Raw genomic sequence first — 19,383 nt, forward strand, 5'->3', positions numbered from 1 at the left:
TTTATTTATTAATTATTATTATTTTTCAGTTGTAAAATTCATTCATTCCATATGTTCTATATTGCCCCACGTCATATAATCCCAAATCAAAACTCGTAAGAGGAAGAAGAAGAAGAAGAAGAAAATTGCAGAAGATTTCATCTTCTTCCTTGTTCTTCCTCTAATCTCACAGAGAGATCGCCATTGATGAGCTGATCTTCTTCCACACAATTCCTTCTCTCCTCTTTATAATGCGCGCCCTTCTGACCTTAATACCGTCATCATCAAACCCTCCACCGCCATGTCTTTCTTCTCTCCATTTCTCTCCTCCTCTTTCCTCCTCTTTCCTCTTCAGCTTCAGACCTAACAAACGCTTCCATTTCCTCAAGCCGTGTTCCTCTCTCAAGCAATCCAAGAAGCCTACTCTTCAGAAATCACCCACTACTGCCCCTCAGAGCTTCAAGTGGCTCTTTAGCCCTAAGTCCGACGACGATGACGACGGCGACGCTGATGAAGGGAGTAAGGGCGCGGAGGGAGATCAGGCGGCTTTGGAAGATGATACTGCGGTTAAGGGTACTCTTTTGGCCGGTGTGTTGCTTGTTGGGGTTATCGGTGGATTTGCGTTTGCTGGATATGTTTACAGGGACCCGATTAATGCGTTTTTGAATCAATTCTCGACGTTTATTGATGGTAATTTTGTCACTTTTTTTTTTTTTTTTTTTTGAAGTTTTGGATTGGGGAAGGTTACGAATGATATGATATTGTCCACTTTGAGTACTCATGTCTTGAAGCCCCGGAACAATACACTATAGAGCCTCTCCTATGGAGCCCTGGAACAGCCTCCCATTAATCGAGGCTTAACTCCTTCTTTGGTGTCCTTGAACAAAGTACACCTTTGTTCTAACACTTGAGTCACTTTTAACTACACCTTCGAGGCTCACAACTTCTTTGTTCGACATTTGAGGATTTTATTAACATAACTAAGTTAAGGGCATGACTCTGTTACCATGTTAAAAATTACGGATCTCTACAATGGTACGATATTGTGCACTTTGAGCATAAGCTCTCATGGCTTTGCTATGGGCTTTCCCAAAATTCTGTGTGTATGTGCATTACATGAACAAGTGGCTGGGTCTTGAAGGGGGGTGGATTGTGAGATCCCATATCGATTGGGGAGGAGAACGAAACACCCTTTATAAGGGTGTGAAAACCTCTCCCTAGCATACGCGTTTAAAAACTTTGATGGGAAGCCCGAAAGGGAAAGCCTAAAGAGGACAATATCTGCTAGTGGTGATCTTGGCCCGTTACAAAAATAGTTTTTTTTTTAATGCAAATCTTAGGAGTTATAACAAATCATTTGATGCTATGATATTTGGATGTAGAAGCTGATGCTATTGATATCTCTACCCTTTAGTTTCTGACAATACAGATACTACTTTTTCTGTGTGTTTTTTAACATAGAATCATTACCAAACAAAAAAAAGATACATTGAATAGCTGAGGAGCTCTCCATTTCTCTGAAGCTTCTCTCTCAATCATGCAATTCATAACATAGAGCTTTTGATGAACAGGATATGGTCCAGCAGGATATGCTTTATTTGTAGCAGTGTATGCAGGATTGGAGGTACACATATTTTTCCCTTAATCCAAATATGTAAGAACTATGCCTTTTACGTCTGTTAAGGTGCCCTTCGTGGTAAGGCTTGTTTGGAATCACAACTCTCCACAACACAACAGTATGATATTGTCCACTTTGAGCATAAGCTCTCATGGCTTTGCTTTGGGCTTCTCCAAAAGGCCTCATACCAATGGAGATGTATTCCTTACTTATAAACTCATGATCATTCCCTAAATTAGCCAATGTGGGACTCCCACCCAACAATTCTCTACAATCCTCCCCTCGAACAAAGTACACCATAGAGCCTTCCCTGATGTCTATGTAGCCCTCGAACAGCCTCCCCTAAATCGAGGCTCGACTCCTTTCTCTGGAGCCCTCGAACAAAGTACACCCTTTGTTCGACACATGAGTCACTTTTGACCACACCTTCGAGACTAGCAATTTCTTTGTTCGACACTTGAGGATTCTATTGACATGGATAAATTAAAGGCATGACTCTGTTATCATGTTAGGAATCACCGATCTTCACAATGGTATAATATTGTCCACTTTGAGCATAAGCTTTCATGGCTTTGCTTTGGGTTTCCCGAAAAGGCCTCATACCAATGGAGATGTATTCCTTACTTATAAACCTATGATCATTCCCGAAACTCATGATCACTCCCTAAATTAGCCAATATGGGACTCCCTCCCAACAATCCTCAACAAGGCTTAGTATAGCTATAATTTGTAGTTCGCACCCGGGATCAAATGGAGCCGAGGCCATGAGCTAATGCAAGGAGGGAACCTGATACTTTTGTAGTACTCCAGAAGATCTATGCTTGCTTAGCTCTATAACATATATGCTAAGACAATCATGGTTTATGTTTTAGCTTTTGCCAACTAGTTCTGAAATTTATGGAATGAGTTCTTCCCTTCTAGATTCTTGCAATTCCAGCCATTCCATTAACAATGTCAGCTGGGCTACTCTTTGGCTCTTTGATCGGGACGGTTATAGTTTCGATCAGTGGAACGGTGAGTGTTTTGTGCAAGTAAAACTAACCGATGGATTAACATATGCCCGCTAATTATTAGCTTATTATCTCCAATCATTTCAGGTTGCTGCTAGTGTTGCGTTTTTGATTGCTCGGTATTTTGCTCGTGAGCGAATTCTTAAGCTCGTAGAAGGAAACAAAAAATTTGCTGCCATTGATAAAGCTATTGGAGAAAATGGTTTCAAAGTAGTCACTCTCCTACGTTTGAGCCCTTTGCTTCCATTTTCTCTTGGAAATTATTTATATGGACTCACATCTGTCAAATTTGTCCCCTATGTGTTGGGAAGGTCAGCTTTCAATTCCTAAATGATTGTAGCTTTTCTTTTCATCAATATGCCTTTTTGGTTCGCCTTAGCCAATATTATCGATACATACGTAATGTTACGAGCTGTATGAACTTTAGAAATCGTTGAAATCGTAACGGATTTATTATCTGATTGCAGCTGGCTTGGGATGCTTCCGGGAACGTGGGCTTATGTGAGTGCGGGTGCGTTTGGACGTGCAATTATCGTAAGTTTTCGATCTGTCTCCCTTGCTGCTTGGAGATGTTATATTTTTCGTAATAACATCGACCTTGTAAATTTGTAGTGTATAGGCATGTTCGTTTTATGAATGGGTTCTCTTTTGGTTAAAATTTCAATTAGTAAAAAGTTCATGTGACCAATTAAAAGTACTTTTTATGAGTGCAATTCATTTGAGAAATTAGAAAAATAGATAAAATTTACTTGAAGTGCTTATTAGAGGGAGCATTTAACTCATTTATTTCCCGGAGTGTTTACATTATAAGTGATTCATGAAGAACACTTCTTTTAGGAGTTATGTCTAACACATCCTTGTGCTTTCTTGACAATGTATGGTATTGCACTGTGTCAAGTGTCACAGTCATGCTTGTCTGAGGCAAGTTGCCTATGGCCACATGGCAGATGTCTCAATCTTACTTGTCCGAGTCGGTCGACAGAGACGTCCACCAATTGTGTGGGAGAGGATGTCACAGTCATGCTTGTCCAAGGCATGTTGCCTATAGTCACATGACGGATGCCCGGTCTTACTTGTCCAAGACATGTTGTCCATAGTTGCATGCCTGTTCCAAACCCCTTTTACATGCTTTCATCTTAGATAGGTCTTTACAATTTCACGTTGGGTCAATACGGGGGTGTATGACCATTCACCAAAACCATGTCTACACCTGCCAGGGCTAAAATGCCCCAAAATATACTATATGGGGGGCAAAAATGCCCCAAAATATACTATATGGGGATATGACTAGTTGTCACTTCTTCCCACCCTGAGTTATATGGTATTTAAGTTGTGGTATTTCTTAATTTGCTTATAGTCATATAACATTGCTTTCTTCAATTCTTCAGACCATTTTCAAATGTATTTCCTTGCGTACGTTTTTTAAATCTTTTCTTGCAACGTGACTCGAGGCCCAAACATACACCGACATTGTCTGCGACGTCCGAATTTCTTACGGCTGACTTGTTCGCTTGGTTAGAACAAGTGCCGCACAATCGCTATCCTGCTATTGCAAGAGTCCGATTGTGACATCATGCATATTGTTTATGGTTTTCCTTTAAAGATAATCTATGACCTCGATTCTTAGTTCGGTTTTCCGTCTCTCGTATTGTTTGTTTCCAATTTTCCATCTTGTTGCCTAGTTTCTTTTCCGCTCTTAATTTTACTTGGCGTTTTTTCAGCAAGAAGAATCTGAAGTTGGTTTGCTTGGAGGGGGAAATGGTCAGCTGTGGACTTTAGGACTTGGATTGTTGGCGACAGCATTGGCTGCTGCATACGTTACACGATTAGCCAAGGTAATATGGCTTATTGCTACTGCAAACTTTATGCAATCAACTCGCTTTATATTTACGGGATGAACTCGTAATCATGGAATAGACTTGATCATGATATTATATTTTATAAGTTCATACTCCTCACCTCTCTTCCTTTCCTTAAATCAACAAACACATTGCCTTACACCTTCCTCGTCGTGCCCACTTCTCATCAACGACATTAATAGCATATAACCTGGGTAGGAAGATTTACCAACTAGTCGTATCCCCTTATAGTATATTCTAAGGCATTTTTATCTAGCAAGAGTGGATGTGATTTTGGCGAGGAGTCATACGCCAACGTGGAGCATCTATTTGTTATCTGGTTGACACCCAATTTAGCGAACTTTCGTATTTCACTTGTACAGACTTAACTTTAGAGTTGCTTATTGAAACTCACTTCGGAATCCCGACCTTTGAGGTTATGTCCTGGGGTCCCACCTGGCTCCCGTTAAGCTTGTAGCTTAAGCTTGACACCCTTGGTAACACCGTAATCTACTTATACCTTACCTTGGCAACTTTGTCCACTCTTCGTGGTGTGTTAGATAATGCACCATTCACTCACCGTCGTTTCGTAACGTAACTTGGCTTGTCGACCTGCTTCATTGTAGTACCAACATGTGGAATTTGTCCCATCCTTCAATTGGACGGCGTTGCTCCGCCCATTGATGTGAGTTTAAAGTTTGCCCTTCTAGACGCAGTACAACAACTTCCAGCTTCTCCGTCTCGAGTAGCCGATTAGCCACAAAATACTGTTCCACTTAGATGCACCCATCCATAGCGATTCTCCCCACGCCGAACACTGGAATGTCTATAACTTCCTTAGCCGCAAATCAAAGGCTTGAGCTAGCACTTTCCTAATCATTTGCATTGTCACCTCAACCTCATTTTCTTTCTTCGTCTCTTCCTCTAGTAGCAGCTTCCTCGGTCATTTTTTACCCTTCCATCTGAGAAAACACCTCCCCCAATCCTTCCTTAACTGACTTTGTCGCGCTCTTAGCAATGACTTTTCCCACCTCCTTTCACAAACTTCGGGATCGACCCAACTTTGTTCTCCAACGTTTCCATCTGAACTTCCATGCACATAGTCATTTCTAATCAAGATCCCGCATTGGTTGGAGATGAGAACAAAGCATTTTTTATAAGGGTGTAGAAACCTCTCCCTAATAGACGCTGTGCGCTGGTTGGAGCTGAGAACGAAGCATTTCTCATAAGAGTGTGGAAACCTCTCCCTAATAGACGCGTTTTAAAACCTTAAGGGGAAGCTGAGAAGGGAAAGCCCAAAGAAGACAATATCTGTCAGCGGTGGGCTCGGGCGGTTACAAACTCCCACAATAACCTCACAAAATGATTAGCAAGAAGATACCTGTAACAGCTCAAGCCTACCGCCAGTAGATATTGTCCTCTTTGGGCTTCCCCTCAAGGTTTTTAAAACACGTATGCTAGGGAGAGGTTTCTACACCCTTATAAAGAATGTTTCGTTCTCCTCCCCAACCGATGTGGGATCTCACAATATCTCTCTCAGCTCTCTTCCTTTACCTAAATAAGCGAATGCATTGCCTCGTCTCCTACACCTTCCTCTTTGGGTACACTACTAACTAACTCATGTAACATCATTTCCCCCCCTCTCTCTCGTCACGCGCCTTCTCTTATACACGTATTTTTATAGGAGCTTTATCAATTCTCGATATTGTTTTTAATATTGCAGGATGCTATGAAGGATATTGAATAGACATGGCGCCTTGTTGAATGTAGAAGGTATAAATTTTGAAAATTGGCAATGCTCTGTATATTTTTTTTATTTGACCAATTAAGAGAAACTTCTTACTGCTGCTGATAATGTACAATATTTACAATAATCAATTTAATTAATCTAATTGTAATATTAACTCTTTTTTACTTTAAATTAGAAAATATGAGTTTTTGGTGGCCATGGATCATTCAGAAATTCAAATTCCTTCGTTCAGCCTGTACTTCTCTTTTTTTAATTTCAATTATGGAATTTGTAACTTTTTTTTATTGAACATGATAGAATGATGGTGGGAACTCGATCTTTTAGATCGTTTGCATGTTTTACGACAATAAGTGGAACGATAGGGACAATTAAGTCGACTGCACCATGTTAGAGTTAATGATTCGTTAAGGAATGTCGTTTCGTAATCTGATGAACATTGTATTTGTAATTATACCCATTGTCCTGAATGTGTATACATAGACAAGCATACATAGGCAGTGGTGTCATACTGTTTAGCAGCGACGGGCTATGGCGACAGCTTCAACACATCGAGCACCGAGATCAAACAATGACTTGCTAAACACAACGACTAGTGCCAGCAGAAGGCTACGTTTATGGCGACCGTGACAGCTTCAACACAGGAACAGACAGTAAGATCCGACGAAGGTGTGTACTAAGCTGCATTATTTTTTCTGACTTGACATTGTTCAACATAGGTTTGGGTCAAAGAATGCGCTTCGTGGGGATAATCCTGGGCACTATTTAGTGGAAATAGTTATGGATCATAATCTAAGGGTCTAACTAGAGAAAAATTTAAAGGTATAAAATATGGGACACTTTGTGCAATATGCATAGGAAAATGGCTGGAAAGATGCAATATTTACCTAAGCAAAGAGGACTCGTCGCTCAGAGATGAAATCCGAGATATGGTTTGCTATTATATCAGGACGAACAAACTCGAAAAGAAGTTGTATGAGGTCGAGGCTAAGTTACATGAAGCTCAATCTAAGCTATTGATTGCTATCATATCAGGACGAACAAACTCGAAAAGAAGTATGAGGTCAAGGCTAAGTTGCATGAAGCTCAATCTAAGATATCGATTGCTATCATATTAGGATGAATAAGCTCGAAAGAAGTTGTATGAGGTCGAGGCTAAGTTACATGAAGCTCAATCTAAGCTATCAAATGCCATTTTTTGTACGGCTTTGTCGAAATGGAAATAAACTGGAGTTGAAGTAGCTACCAATGTTCTAAGGGTGGAGGCACCCAAATATAAACTTAAGCTTCATTCAATCTCGTCTTAGCTTCTGGCAATATGCTAATTGTAGCCTTGGAACACATTGTCGGGTGCCCCGAACCTCTCGAACTCCTTGATACCCCATGTCTTAATTGGTTGCCATTTCGAAAGTTTTGTGCAGATTTGGTTGTAAAGCATCAATGTTCCTCCCAAAATTACTGGTAATAAAATTTTAAATGCTTAGCGTTACATGGGTGAGGTAAGTGCTTCCCATTCGTGTCGAAGGCGTCGGTCGGGTCCAGCTTGTGTCGATTTGTTCCTGCCACGTGGGAGATTAGAAGTGAAACTCTTTAATCGGAGGGTATAACTAGCCACGTCCAGCTGCTATACTTATAGCCTCCGGTAGCAGTTTCGCTTGGGTTGTTACAAATGGTATTAGAGGTAGTCATCAGACAGTTTGCCAACGAGGACGTTATGCCTCGAAGGAGGGTGGACACTGGATGGTGTGCCAGCGAGGACGCTGGGCCTCGAAGATGAGTGGATTGTGAGATCCCACATTGGTTAGGAAGGACAAAACATGCCTCGAAGGGGAGTGGATTGTGAGATCTCACATTGGTTGGGAAGGACAAAACATTCTCTATAAGGGTGTGGAAACCTCTTGAGGAGAAGCTCGAAAGGAAAAGTCCAAAAAAGACGATATTTGCTAGCGGTGGACTTGAGCTATTACAAGACAAATATAAGTTGGATGCTTTTCAACTGCCCGTTCATAAACGCGCAAACTAATGGGTTGGTGTTTAAAAAGCCTTAGAGAGCTAGATTTCTTTCTCCATTGAGCTTGATTTTAGCCTTGTACCAAGTCGCACTTGAAGAATGTTAAACATAAGTTGAGTATTTAAAGGTACTCACAGTAAGTGACCCCATTGTTAGGGTCGGAAAATGCAATCATATGCAACATAGTTCATGGTGAAACCTACCTATTCCTTTGACTTTACTTTCTTTTCTAGATAGGGTTGGATGTATAGTATTTTTTTGTACCTGGCAAACTTATATAAGTACCCTCTAAGTCTGACTACAAACTAGTGCACACGTACGGTATAAGAAATTAACGAAAAGACAAGAGCATGTTTCTTATCATAGTATGTGATCATATGTAACATACTAGAGAAGTAACCGGTGTTTGTATACCACATGCATGAGATCCTATATTTTAAATCACGGTACATGGGTCATGATACACATAATACTTTCATACTTTCATAATTTAGTAACGACCATATTTATTTGACTGACTATGGACTTGTAAAATTGTCCTTGTAAAACTTGTGTAAATGTAGGGATTAACACAATTATAGACAGAATTGTTAGAACTTTTGGATTATAGGGATTGGAATTTTTTATCTTGTTTTCTCCTTCAATGTTTATTTATTTGGGAAGAACTACATTCGCAACTTTGAAGAAAAAAAAATGATATTATTTAGGTAATTTTGCAATAAAATTTAGTAGAAAATAGTTATGAATCCGTCTAAATAGATTTAGTTAGGAAGTTTAAGGTTTTAATTAGTACAATTTGCAAAATTTGAACTTTTGTTTTCTTCTTATTCTTAAGATTTGAAGTTCAGATGTTTGAACATAGAAATGAAATAAAATAAATTCTAAATTACTAAGATCAAATGTATCTTCTAATCTAGAATATATATAATGATTGTTAAATTTAGAATTTTGTGTAAATTCATACCTTAACCTCACAAAGGAAGAAAAATCCATTGTCCACATTTTCAAGCATTTCAAGGATTCTACCACCGACTTGGACTGTTTTCCAAAATTGATCGTCACTGAAAAACAAGTTCATGAAGGACAAAAAAATTCAGTATCGAGCAAATCAACAGAGCGATTCGTCTCTTAGAATCCACCAACAAAATTGCAAATCAGGAATTCAAGAGGAGAGAAAGCAAATCAATCGCAGTTTATTTTCTAGGGTTCAAAATCTATCCAAAATCGATTAAATCAGAACAACAGCCAAGAATCGAAGCAATGTACATACAATTTCAAGGCTCAGAATCTTGATACTCGAACGGTTGCAGAGCTTTTAAGTTGATCCAACTGTTTGTTACCTCGACGAAGAAGGTACTCGATGTGGATGAAATTTTTGCGATCGATTTGCTCGGCGTTTCGGCGGAACTCAGCGGCGACAACCGATTCCATTTGCCGTCGATCTTCGACGGATTTGGAACGAGCTGCTCGAAGAAATGCTCTGTATAGACTGAGCACTTGCTTTTGCAACCCTGAGAGCTTCGGCCCCGATGAGATACCCATTGCTTCCACCTTCCTCTCTGCAGTTGCTTCTTTCGGAATACTCGTTGCCACAAGCTATCTATTCTTATGTCTCTATTTATATATATATATATATATATATACACATATATATATACATATACATATATATATATATACATATACATATATATATATATATATACATATACATATATATATATATATATATATATATATATATATATATATATATTTATTTTTTTTTTATTCCTTTCATTTTACATTTATTCTTTTTTTATTAAAAAAAATATATTTCTTACTTTTTTATAATTAATATAATATATAATAGGTTTAAATATCATTTTCATTATTATACTTTATAATTTATTCCATTTTAATAGTTTAAATACTATTTTAATAGTTTCAATTTATTAATTATTTTGGTTGTTTTAATAGTTCACTGATCGAGCACTCTTGCGCCGAAGATGAACGGGGCTAAACGGAGATTGAAAAGTATTGTTTGGTTATAATTTGTGGGTCTGCACAATGCATGTGCATTGCTCTTTGTATCCTACGGTGTAACAATCGTTGTATCATCGAACACTTCAATCACGAAACTTATGAAGCTTCGAGTACGTATGCAGATTAGCCGACCACTCGTTGTAACAATCGTTGGATAACACTCGCGTGGCCATACCCGACCACTCGCCAAAATTTGTACCATCGTTGTATTTACAATGTATGAAAGAAAATGCAAGAGGTTGCGAGACTTGTAATAGTTCGACCTTGTTAGACCGAAGAGTAAGAACTTCGGATAAATGAACGACCGTGAAGGCCATCTTCCGCCATGGTCAAGTGTTCTTCACGATTCACTTTGATTCTCTCGTTACTTTTTCTATATTTCACGATTCTCTGGATAAACAAAAGTAAGAACTCATAAATAAATCACCTTTTTAACTTTTTTTTAAAAAAGTTAAAAAAATACACTTACTCGTTTGTATCACGTTTAAAAAATACTCATAAACTTTCAAAAGTAACATTAAAATTTGGAGATAATTTATGAGGTGTCGATAGACGACGGTGTTCGTCCATTTAAAAAATACTCATAAACTTTTAAAAGTAATATTAAAAAATTTGGAGATAATTTATGAGACGCTCATAGACAATTTTCGTCCATTTATTGAATTTAAGAAGAAAAAATTGCATTCTTTTACTTTTAAAAATCTGTTAATGCTACTTTTAAATTTTCATTAGTATTATTTTTAATAGGGGTGTACATTCAACCCGACAACCTGAACCAACCCAACCCGAACTATAAGGGTTGAGTTGAGTTGGATTAGCAGGTAGTGTTGAGTTCATTTTTCTGAATCTGAATTGAATCGGTTCGGTTTTGGGTTCGTGGGACAAAACCCTCGAGTAAACCCGAGCAACCCGATCCAAATAAAAATATATAACCCGAGCAACCCGATCCAAATAAAAATATATAAACTATATTAAGAATCTTTCCTTATTAATGGTTTGCTAGAGGGTACTTTGACTGGTCTAGTGGGACCCACGCCCATTTTTTACTCTAGTCTATTACATAGTTTTTATTTATTTATTATTTTGTTTAATTTCTTTTATTTTTTTTATTATAATTGTTTTTTATATTATTTTGTTATTTTATTATTTTTAGTTAAACATATTCTCAATTTTAATGTAATTATTATCTTATATTTATTGCCTAAGCTAGTAGCATATTTCAATTAAAATATATATTTTTTATTTATATATATATTTTTTGTTATATATACGATCTTTAAACTATTTTTTTAATTATTTATTTAATTTGATGATCTATCCTCTTATTTTTTAATATTATTTAGTTTTTTTTATTATTTATTTAATTTTATAATTTATCCTTTTATTTTTTTTATTATAATTTCTTTCATATTACTTAGTTATTTATTTATTTATTTAATTTCATGATCTATCCTTTTATTTTTTTTTATTATAATTTCTTTTATATTACTTGGTCGCCTCGTCTCGATGGTTGACTTTTGGTTGGGTAAAAATAAATCGCTCAACCCAACCCGAACCATGTACCTCTCTAATTTTTTAAACCTGCTATTTGTTAGTAAAGTATATTTCAATTAAAATATTTTTATATATTTTTTTTACTTGGGTACAATACCTTTAAACTAATTTTTATTTATTTATTTAATTTCATGATCTTTTTTTATATTTTTTTTATTATAATTTTTTTCGTGTTACTTTGGTCGACCATCTGCACTCGGTTGTTTTGGGTTGGGTAAAAAAAAAATCCCTCAACCCAACCCAACTCCGACCACGTACATCCCTAATTTTTTAAACGTGTATTTTTTTTTTTTACTTTTTAAAAAAATTTGAAGTTTAAAGTTATTATTTAAAGTTTAAAAATATTTATTATTATATATTATTATTAATTTAGTGTTATTTATTTATATAAAATTGGCTTTATTTTTAGATATTTCGAAGCATATAAAATAAAAATATCTGTGATAGCTGTAAGAATTACGTATACCACACATTCGCCTTAGTGTATCGTTTCCTTTCGCTCTCACGGTTTTCTCCTCTCCTCTTGAACCCTAGATTCGATCTCCCTCGCCAGCCACCACCCAGGGCTGTTGGAGGAACACAACACTACTTCGATTCGCCTTTCTTGGTCACCACATGGCGGAGGAAGTTGTTGTAGCTACCGGAGTGGCGAGCCCCGAGCCCTTGGATCACAAGCGGAAGCTTGCAGATTTGGACAGTGAACCCATTGATGAAGCCCCCACGGAGAATAATGGCGAGGAGTCTACTGCTCCTGACAGCTCCGACGTTGCCACTGATGACGAATCCGAGGCCAAGCGTCTTCGGCTCGATGGGGAGTCCGAGGAAAATGGTATTTTTCTTTTTCTTTCTTCCTTGCGTATTGTAGCATTTTGAGGTGATTTCAGCTTTTGTGTTCTTGAAATTCATGGAGATATCGAATGTGTATTTGTGGATTTTGTTTGTCTCTTTCCGTCTACTTCTTTAAGTACCTGGTAGCTGCTAGCGAAAAATGCTGGACGATTTTTCTAGTGCCCAAATTTTTGGAGTGTCCTAGTTTGACGTGTGTTAGACATGGACACAACGGTCTATGCTGCATAGATTCTTGTATTTTAAGCTTTGTTTCTGGCAGATAATGTAATTCTACCATAGATAATGTAAGGACAGGGAGAATGAAAGTGAACATAGATTTTGGATGTAGAAATCACATAATTTTTCTCTTGGAAAAGCTGATGTTTCCCATTATCTGGCCTGGAATTTAAGTGCATATTTTCTTGATTAGATGGAGAAATTTCCAGCCAACACATGTTATGCTTGTTGGATGATGGAAGTCCCACATCGGCTAATTTAGGGAATGATCATGGGTTTATAAGTGAGGAATACTAACTCCATTGGTATGAGGCCTTTTGGGGAAGCCCAAAGCAAAACCATGAGAGCTTATGCTCAAAGGGGACAATATCATACCATTGTGGAGAGTCGTGTTCGTCTAACAATGCTATATATATAGTTTGAGTTGTAAAAATTGGATTATTGTTGAAAAGGTTCTTTGGTGATGTGCTTGACAAGAATTTAACCCTTTTGTGTTGTGGTAATTTTTGTTTTACTCTTGATAATGCAATCGATGGTTCATGAAAGTAATATATGATTATTTATTCTTGCTCTAAAGTACGATATATTCGTGTTTAATTTTCTTCTACAGTTAGTGAGAACGGGTATCAAGAAAAGAAGCCAGAAGAGCTGGCTAAGGAAGATGGTAATCAATCATCTCAAGAGGAACAACCTGCTTCATTGGAGGAGGTACCTGAAAAAGAGGAAGCTGAGCAACTCACCTCAGAGCCTCACGAAGCAGGTGATGCTCAGGATTCTGCTGCTGAAATCTCTCAGGAGGACAAAACTCAAGAACTCTCCAAGGAAGAAAGTCAACCTCCAGAAGTGGAGGCTGCACTGCCACTGCAGGAGAATGCTTCGAATGCTGAGCAAGATCAACCTTCATCTGGGGCCGAAACAACAACATACAGAATGGAAGTTCCTAACAGTAAGGTGCGAACTTGTGAGATATTTAATTTTAATCCTATGATTGTTGTCCAAGCTTGACACACAGTTTGTTTATACCTTTTTTAAACAATATTTTTCCAGCCTTTGCCACAAGTTAATGATATTAATTATTTTTTATGGTTAAATTACAAGGTCAGTCCTTGAACTTTTAGAGGTGTATCTAGTAGGTTTACAAACTGGGAAAATCCTAATTTTCAATGTTGTATCTAATAGGGTTCTCAATAAGGTTATTAAGTTTATGAAGTTTCAATGTTATGTCTTATAGTTTGTTTACTGATGATATGTTTCTTAAAGTTCAAGGGTCCATTAGACACCAAATTAGTTGTTTAGGAATGTATTAGTCACTTTTTTAAAGTTGCGGGCCTATTAGATGTTTTTTAAAGCTTAGTAGGAATCTATTAGATACAACTTTGAAAGTTCAAAGACCTTACTTATAATATAACCTTGATAGAGGTATGCAGCAAGTGGAATGGCGAGGCCTATTATTCATTCAATGGAATGCTTGAATACAGACGGATGCATTCTGAAGAAAACATGGCCTGAATGTTAAAAAATTTACTTCTCGTCCATCTACAAATCTTGCTGGAATTGCATATGACAAATTGTTGGCCTATTTACTGCAGGTAGGTGTTCTCATTGGCAAGGCTGGTGATACAATTAGATACTTGCAGTACAATTCTGGTGCGAAGATTCAAATCATGAGGGATGCAGAAGTGGATCCCAATTGTGTAACTAGACCTGTAGAATTAATTGGAACTTCGGAAAATATAAAGAAGGCAGAGGAGTTGATTAATGCTGTGATTGCAGAGGTTTACTTTTTTTATATTGTTTTTATTTTTTCTGCCATTCTCCTTGCATCATTGTCCAGTTCTCTTAATTTTTTTCAGTAACCCAGTATTATTTTTCAGTTAATCATTGTTTAGCATCTGTTGGAAGTTCATTGTCCTGATAGTGACTTCTCGATTAAATTTTATTTTCTCATAGGCTGATGCTGGTGGATCTCCATCCCTTATAGCCAAAGGCCTTACTTCATCGCATTCTATAGCAACTGCTGAACAGATTCAGTTACAAGTTCCAAATGAAAAGGTTGTCATCCATATTTAAGTGGTTATTTTATCAACTTGTTCTGCCAACCACTTACCTGAAATTTCTATTGCCTAGGTTGGTTTAATTATAGGAAAAGGTGGGGAGACTATTAAAAGTCTGCAGACCAGATCTGGGGCACGTATACAGGTAGTTGATACGTTGCAAGTCTATCTTTATGGTACATGTTCATTTATTTTTATGATTTAATATCACCATCATTTATGATTTATTTGTTTTCCATGTAGTTGATACCCCAAAATCTTCCAGAAGGAGATGTGTCCAAGGAAAAGACTATTAGAGTAACTGGTGATAGGAAGCAGATTGAAATTGCTACAAACATGATAAAGGAAGTTATGAGTCAGGTATGCTTAAGTAGTTCACCTTTTCTCCAGACATTTTGGATTTTATATCTCTAAATCTTTGCTTGAAATTTGATGCTTGGTATCATAAATGCTTTTAGTATATACATATGTATATTCGCCAATACTTCCATGAATTGTGCTTACTTTTCTTGTTATTATTATTTTTTGGGTTTGAATTATTAGTCTGTACTTTCTATTTCATACATAAGGTCAGTGTCTATGATCACGTTCCTATCTAAATGGCTCCATCTTTTGGTGCATAAGTTCTATTTTACGTTACTTCCATTGACTAATGAATATTAAGTCATGCTGATTGGTGATTTACATTCCCTTCTGCAATTTTATTATATACAGCGGTTTTGCTATTATTGATACTTAATCTTACTTGTTAAGTCTTGTCTGAGACTAGAGAAGGTGTTGAATTAACAACGTTAGATTGTACTACAGGCGAATCTGCTCAGTGTTAAAGAAGCGAATATTAGCAACTATGTGCTATTTAATATAGTTCTAGCTGTGGAAAGTGTTATACATTTTTATTCACTTGATGACATTGATGGATCAGTACTAGATTCTTTTCAATCATGCTGGTTAAGTATATAAATTTGACCTGGTTTAACAATCACTTCTATGGGAAACAGTATGCAGATTTTGTATGGTATAATGATTTTTAATGGGATTGGGGAAATCTCTTGACTGGTGATCCATCCTAATAGCTTGTGAAATCAATGAATGGTCTATGAAAAGATGACATGAATGTTCTAGGAAAGATCGTATACTGAAATCCAAGATACCGGTTACCATAATTATCTATCATAAAGGTGTCAAACTCGAATTGGTTGGCTTTAAAACTGCAGATTACAATATTGCCTTTTCCGTGGGGTCGGCATTGCTTTCTTGCTGTATCAATAGACAACTCCTATTCACTCCCATCCACTGAAGAGAGGTATCAGGCATTAAATCTCGCGATTGCAGGATGTTAATAGTTGGTAAGATTGCTTCAAGATTTCAAACTAAGAATAACTGAGTAAGAATGTATTGCATTAACCTTAGTGCTCATTAGTGGACCCATTTTCTATGCTTGAGATTGTGTTGGAAGAAAGTAATGCCTGGTTGAAGTCATGATGCTTTCATTTGCTTGATGGGACCTAGTATTTAAAGCTGATACCATTGCTCAGACATCATAGGCATGGAGATCTGGTGCCATGCCACCCTAACTGTACTATAGCAACAGAATCACTTTAAAACTAATGACAAACCAGTGTCAATGTACTTTTTTTTTTTTTTGACGTATTCCCTTTTCCTGATAATCTTTCTGATGCAATGCGACAGTGAAATGCACAGCATATGTTGGTACTATCGAATGAAAGAGTTATAGATTTAGTTGTAAAGTGGATGCTGATATACCTGACATCTGTTTAGTAGAATTACTATCTATTTGATGAACAGAACAACGTATGTGTGAGATGCTTGAGTACAAGTGTTAAGCTTTCTCCATGATTTCGTCGTCACTTGACTTGCTCTGCGCTTTTTCATCCCTTTTTTTGAAGAGCTTTTCAAATTTGTTAATGTGGTGCAGATTTGAGGGAATGTTTTATTAGTTGTAATTTGTCACTTCACTTCCATCTGGAATTATATATGGGCAGATGTAATTGTCGATCATTTCCTCTTAGCTTTAGAAGCCATGCTAATCTGTGTGCTTCCTGATCTAATATTTACGAGTGCTTTAGGCTACATGATCTCCCTGTTAACAGATTGAATGATATTAGGATGTTATGTACATGTTCCCTTGCATGCACGTGGTTAAAACGATATGATATATCTGGTATTTTCTTGGTTTGATATTCTTTAACATCATTTGTATAAATCTTTAATCTTCTTTTCATTTTTTCTTGAACATCCGAGTGGTAATTTGTTGTGTTCGTTATGTTGTTGTAGCTTCAACTTATTTTATAGGACTTATATGTTTCCAGGGCTCTCATCTATGTTTTTGAACAAGAGATTTCAATCACCAAGTTCAAGCTGTTCATTTTCTCAAGTTATTTTTCTGTACTTGCATTATAATTGAATCTTAGAAATTTTTTTATCTGTTTACTTACCTCTTTGTTTTTGTCCTTGGAGTAGACTGTGAGGCCTTCTCCACACTCCACTGGTTTTAACCAACAGGCTTACCGGCCCCGTGGACCTGGTGCCCCGACTCAATGGGGTCAACGGGGTCCTCATCCTTCACATCCTCCAGCATATGATTATCCACACAGAGGACCTTATCCATCTCATAATACCCAGTATCAGCATCCTGCATATGGAAACTATCCTCAACAAATGGGTGGTCCTCGAAGCAGCTACAGCTCTGGTTGGGAGCAAAGGGCACCCCGCAGCATGCAGGGGCCACCGCCGCCAAGTTCAGGTGGTTACGATTACTATGGTGGAAGAAGCCACTTTTCAGATGCGCCACCTTCTCATTTTCCTGGTGCTATGCCGGCACATGCTCCTGGCCCTTCTCCTGCCCCGGCTCTCGGTCCACCACAAACTCAGTCCAGTTACAACTATAGCCAGCAGCAAAGTCAAGGTTATGGACATGCTGCGCCTTTTTCTCAGGCAGCTCCACATCAGAGCTACGGTCATGGATATGAACAGAAATACGACCATCATGCTCCTGTGCAGAATCCATACGGTGGACCCGGGAACGCTCAACAACTTTATCCGCAGGCTGGTGCACAACAGGCTTACCCTGGACAACAACAGTATGATAATAAGCCTCCATCATATGGTGTTCCAGCCCAAGGACCACCTCCCCAGTCTTATGGCGCTCCGAGGGTTGGTCAGCCCGCAGAGCCTTATCAAGGTGGCTCTGCCCCAGCTTCATATGGACAAAATATGCAACCTCAACAGACATATCCCTACCCAACTGGTGGTTCGACCCAGCAGTATCCTTCCTATGGCACCGTACCAAACACGGATGGTTACAATCAGGTGCCTGCTGCTTCGGCTGCTGCCAGTTACTCACAGCAGGGTGCCCAAGCAGGTTATGGTCAACCTGGTGTGCAGCAACCGTCTGCCTACGGCCAACAAGTAGCTCCTGCTGCAGCATACGCGCAGTATCCGACCTCCCAGCAGGGTTATCCGGAGCAGGCTGCTGGATATGCGACATACCAAGTGCCACAAGATCCCACAGCGTATAGTGCTGCCACAACAGCTGCTTCAGCAGCTTATACTGCTCCAGCCAGTGGGCAGCCTGGTTATACTCAACAGGCCGTGAGTCAGCCAAACTACGATCAGTCAATTCCACAATCGGGCGGGTATGGAACCGTGCCTTCAAGTGCTCCGGTAGGCTATGGGAAGAGTGTGTGACCGCAGCTGCAGCCTTGGGTATATGCAGTATGATTCTACTCAAGTCTAGTCGAAAATTTTGATAAATTTAGCTTTAGGATCGTTGGCTGTGTAAGCATAGTAGGATGTTCAATACGCCGTGTAGGGAACATTGGCTGTTGTATTTGCATTGAGATAATATCGACCAGGTCATTAAAAGCATTCAGCTTATAGATTATGAGGTCAAGACTCTGTCATTGATGGATAAATTGGAATGCTCATCATTTCAACGGTGTTAATTGATGTTTGGAAGCCTGATATTGATTCATCCCATCCCTTCTTCATCGCACATTTCTCGATCCAACTCCTCTCCCCGTGGTATTTGTTTTTACTTTGTGGATGAGTTTGTGTAGGTTGATGTTTTTGTTGCGGGTTCCTCCTTACCACCCTCAACTTCTAATCCGCCTTCTATTGGATATGCTGCTGATTCCTCGTCAGTGAATCTTAGTGTTTTGGGCTCATCTGGACTTATTTATGCTCTTCTTGCCTCCATTAAACCAAGAGGATTCAAATCTGTTGTTAAGAATCCTGGTTGGTTTGCTGCCTTGGACGTAGAAATTTGAGCTTTACAACACAATGACATTTGGATTTAGTTCTTCGTCCTGCCAACACCAACATTACGGACTCTAAATCAGTGTTTCAGATTAAATATTTGCCCAATAAATCTCTAAGGTTACTCAGGTTACTGGTCTAGACTACAATACTTTTAGCCTGGTTGTTAAAGCAACTACTTTGCTCTCACAATAAATGGTCCCT

General features: G+C 38.1%; 3 protein-coding genes across 3 annotated transcripts; 2 read left to right on the top strand and 1 right to left on the bottom strand.

The window, feature by feature from the left end:
• Nucleotides 1-74: 74 nt before the first annotated feature.
• Nucleotides 75-6,393, top strand: LOC111796928 (uncharacterized). Its single transcript, XM_023679741.2, has 7 exons — nucleotides 75-669; nucleotides 1,551-1,603; nucleotides 2,519-2,611; nucleotides 2,695-2,918; nucleotides 3,075-3,141; nucleotides 4,329-4,442; nucleotides 6,169-6,393. The coding sequence occupies exons 1-7, from the start codon at nucleotides 231-233 to the stop codon at nucleotides 6,190-6,192; spliced, it is 1,014 nt and encodes a 337-aa protein (XP_023535509.2). The 5' UTR covers nucleotides 75-230; the 3' UTR covers nucleotides 6,193-6,393.
• A 2,675-nt stretch (nucleotides 6,394-9,068) lies between these two features.
• Nucleotides 9,069-9,811, bottom strand: LOC147792454 (uncharacterized). Its single transcript, XM_087124893.1, has 2 exons — nucleotides 9,474-9,811; nucleotides 9,069-9,264 (listed from the first exon to the last, which is right to left on the bottom strand). The coding sequence occupies exon 1, from the start codon at nucleotides 9,743-9,745 to the stop codon at nucleotides 9,485-9,487; it is 261 nt and encodes an 86-aa protein (XP_086981019.1). The 5' UTR covers nucleotides 9,746-9,811; the 3' UTR covers nucleotides 9,069-9,264; nucleotides 9,474-9,484.
• A 2,438-nt stretch (nucleotides 9,812-12,249) lies between these two features.
• LOC111796794 (KH domain-containing protein) lies at nucleotides 12,250-18,911 on the top strand. Its single transcript, XM_087124892.1, has 7 exons — nucleotides 12,250-12,611; nucleotides 13,458-13,798; nucleotides 14,437-14,622; nucleotides 14,798-14,899; nucleotides 14,975-15,046; nucleotides 15,145-15,261; nucleotides 17,383-18,911. Exons 1-7 carry the CDS (start codon nucleotides 12,398-12,400, stop codon nucleotides 18,607-18,609), a joined length of 2,259 nt encoding a protein of 752 aa, XP_086981018.1. The 5' UTR covers nucleotides 12,250-12,397; the 3' UTR covers nucleotides 18,610-18,911.
• The last annotated feature ends 472 nt before the right edge of the window (nucleotides 18,912-19,383 follow it).

This window comes from Cucurbita pepo, chromosome 6 (genome assembly GCF_057944985.1).
Source record: "Cucurbita pepo subsp. pepo isolate OVF chromosome 6, ASM5794498v1, whole genome shotgun sequence".
Taxonomy (NCBI): domain Eukaryota; kingdom Viridiplantae; phylum Streptophyta; class Magnoliopsida; order Cucurbitales; family Cucurbitaceae; genus Cucurbita; species Cucurbita pepo.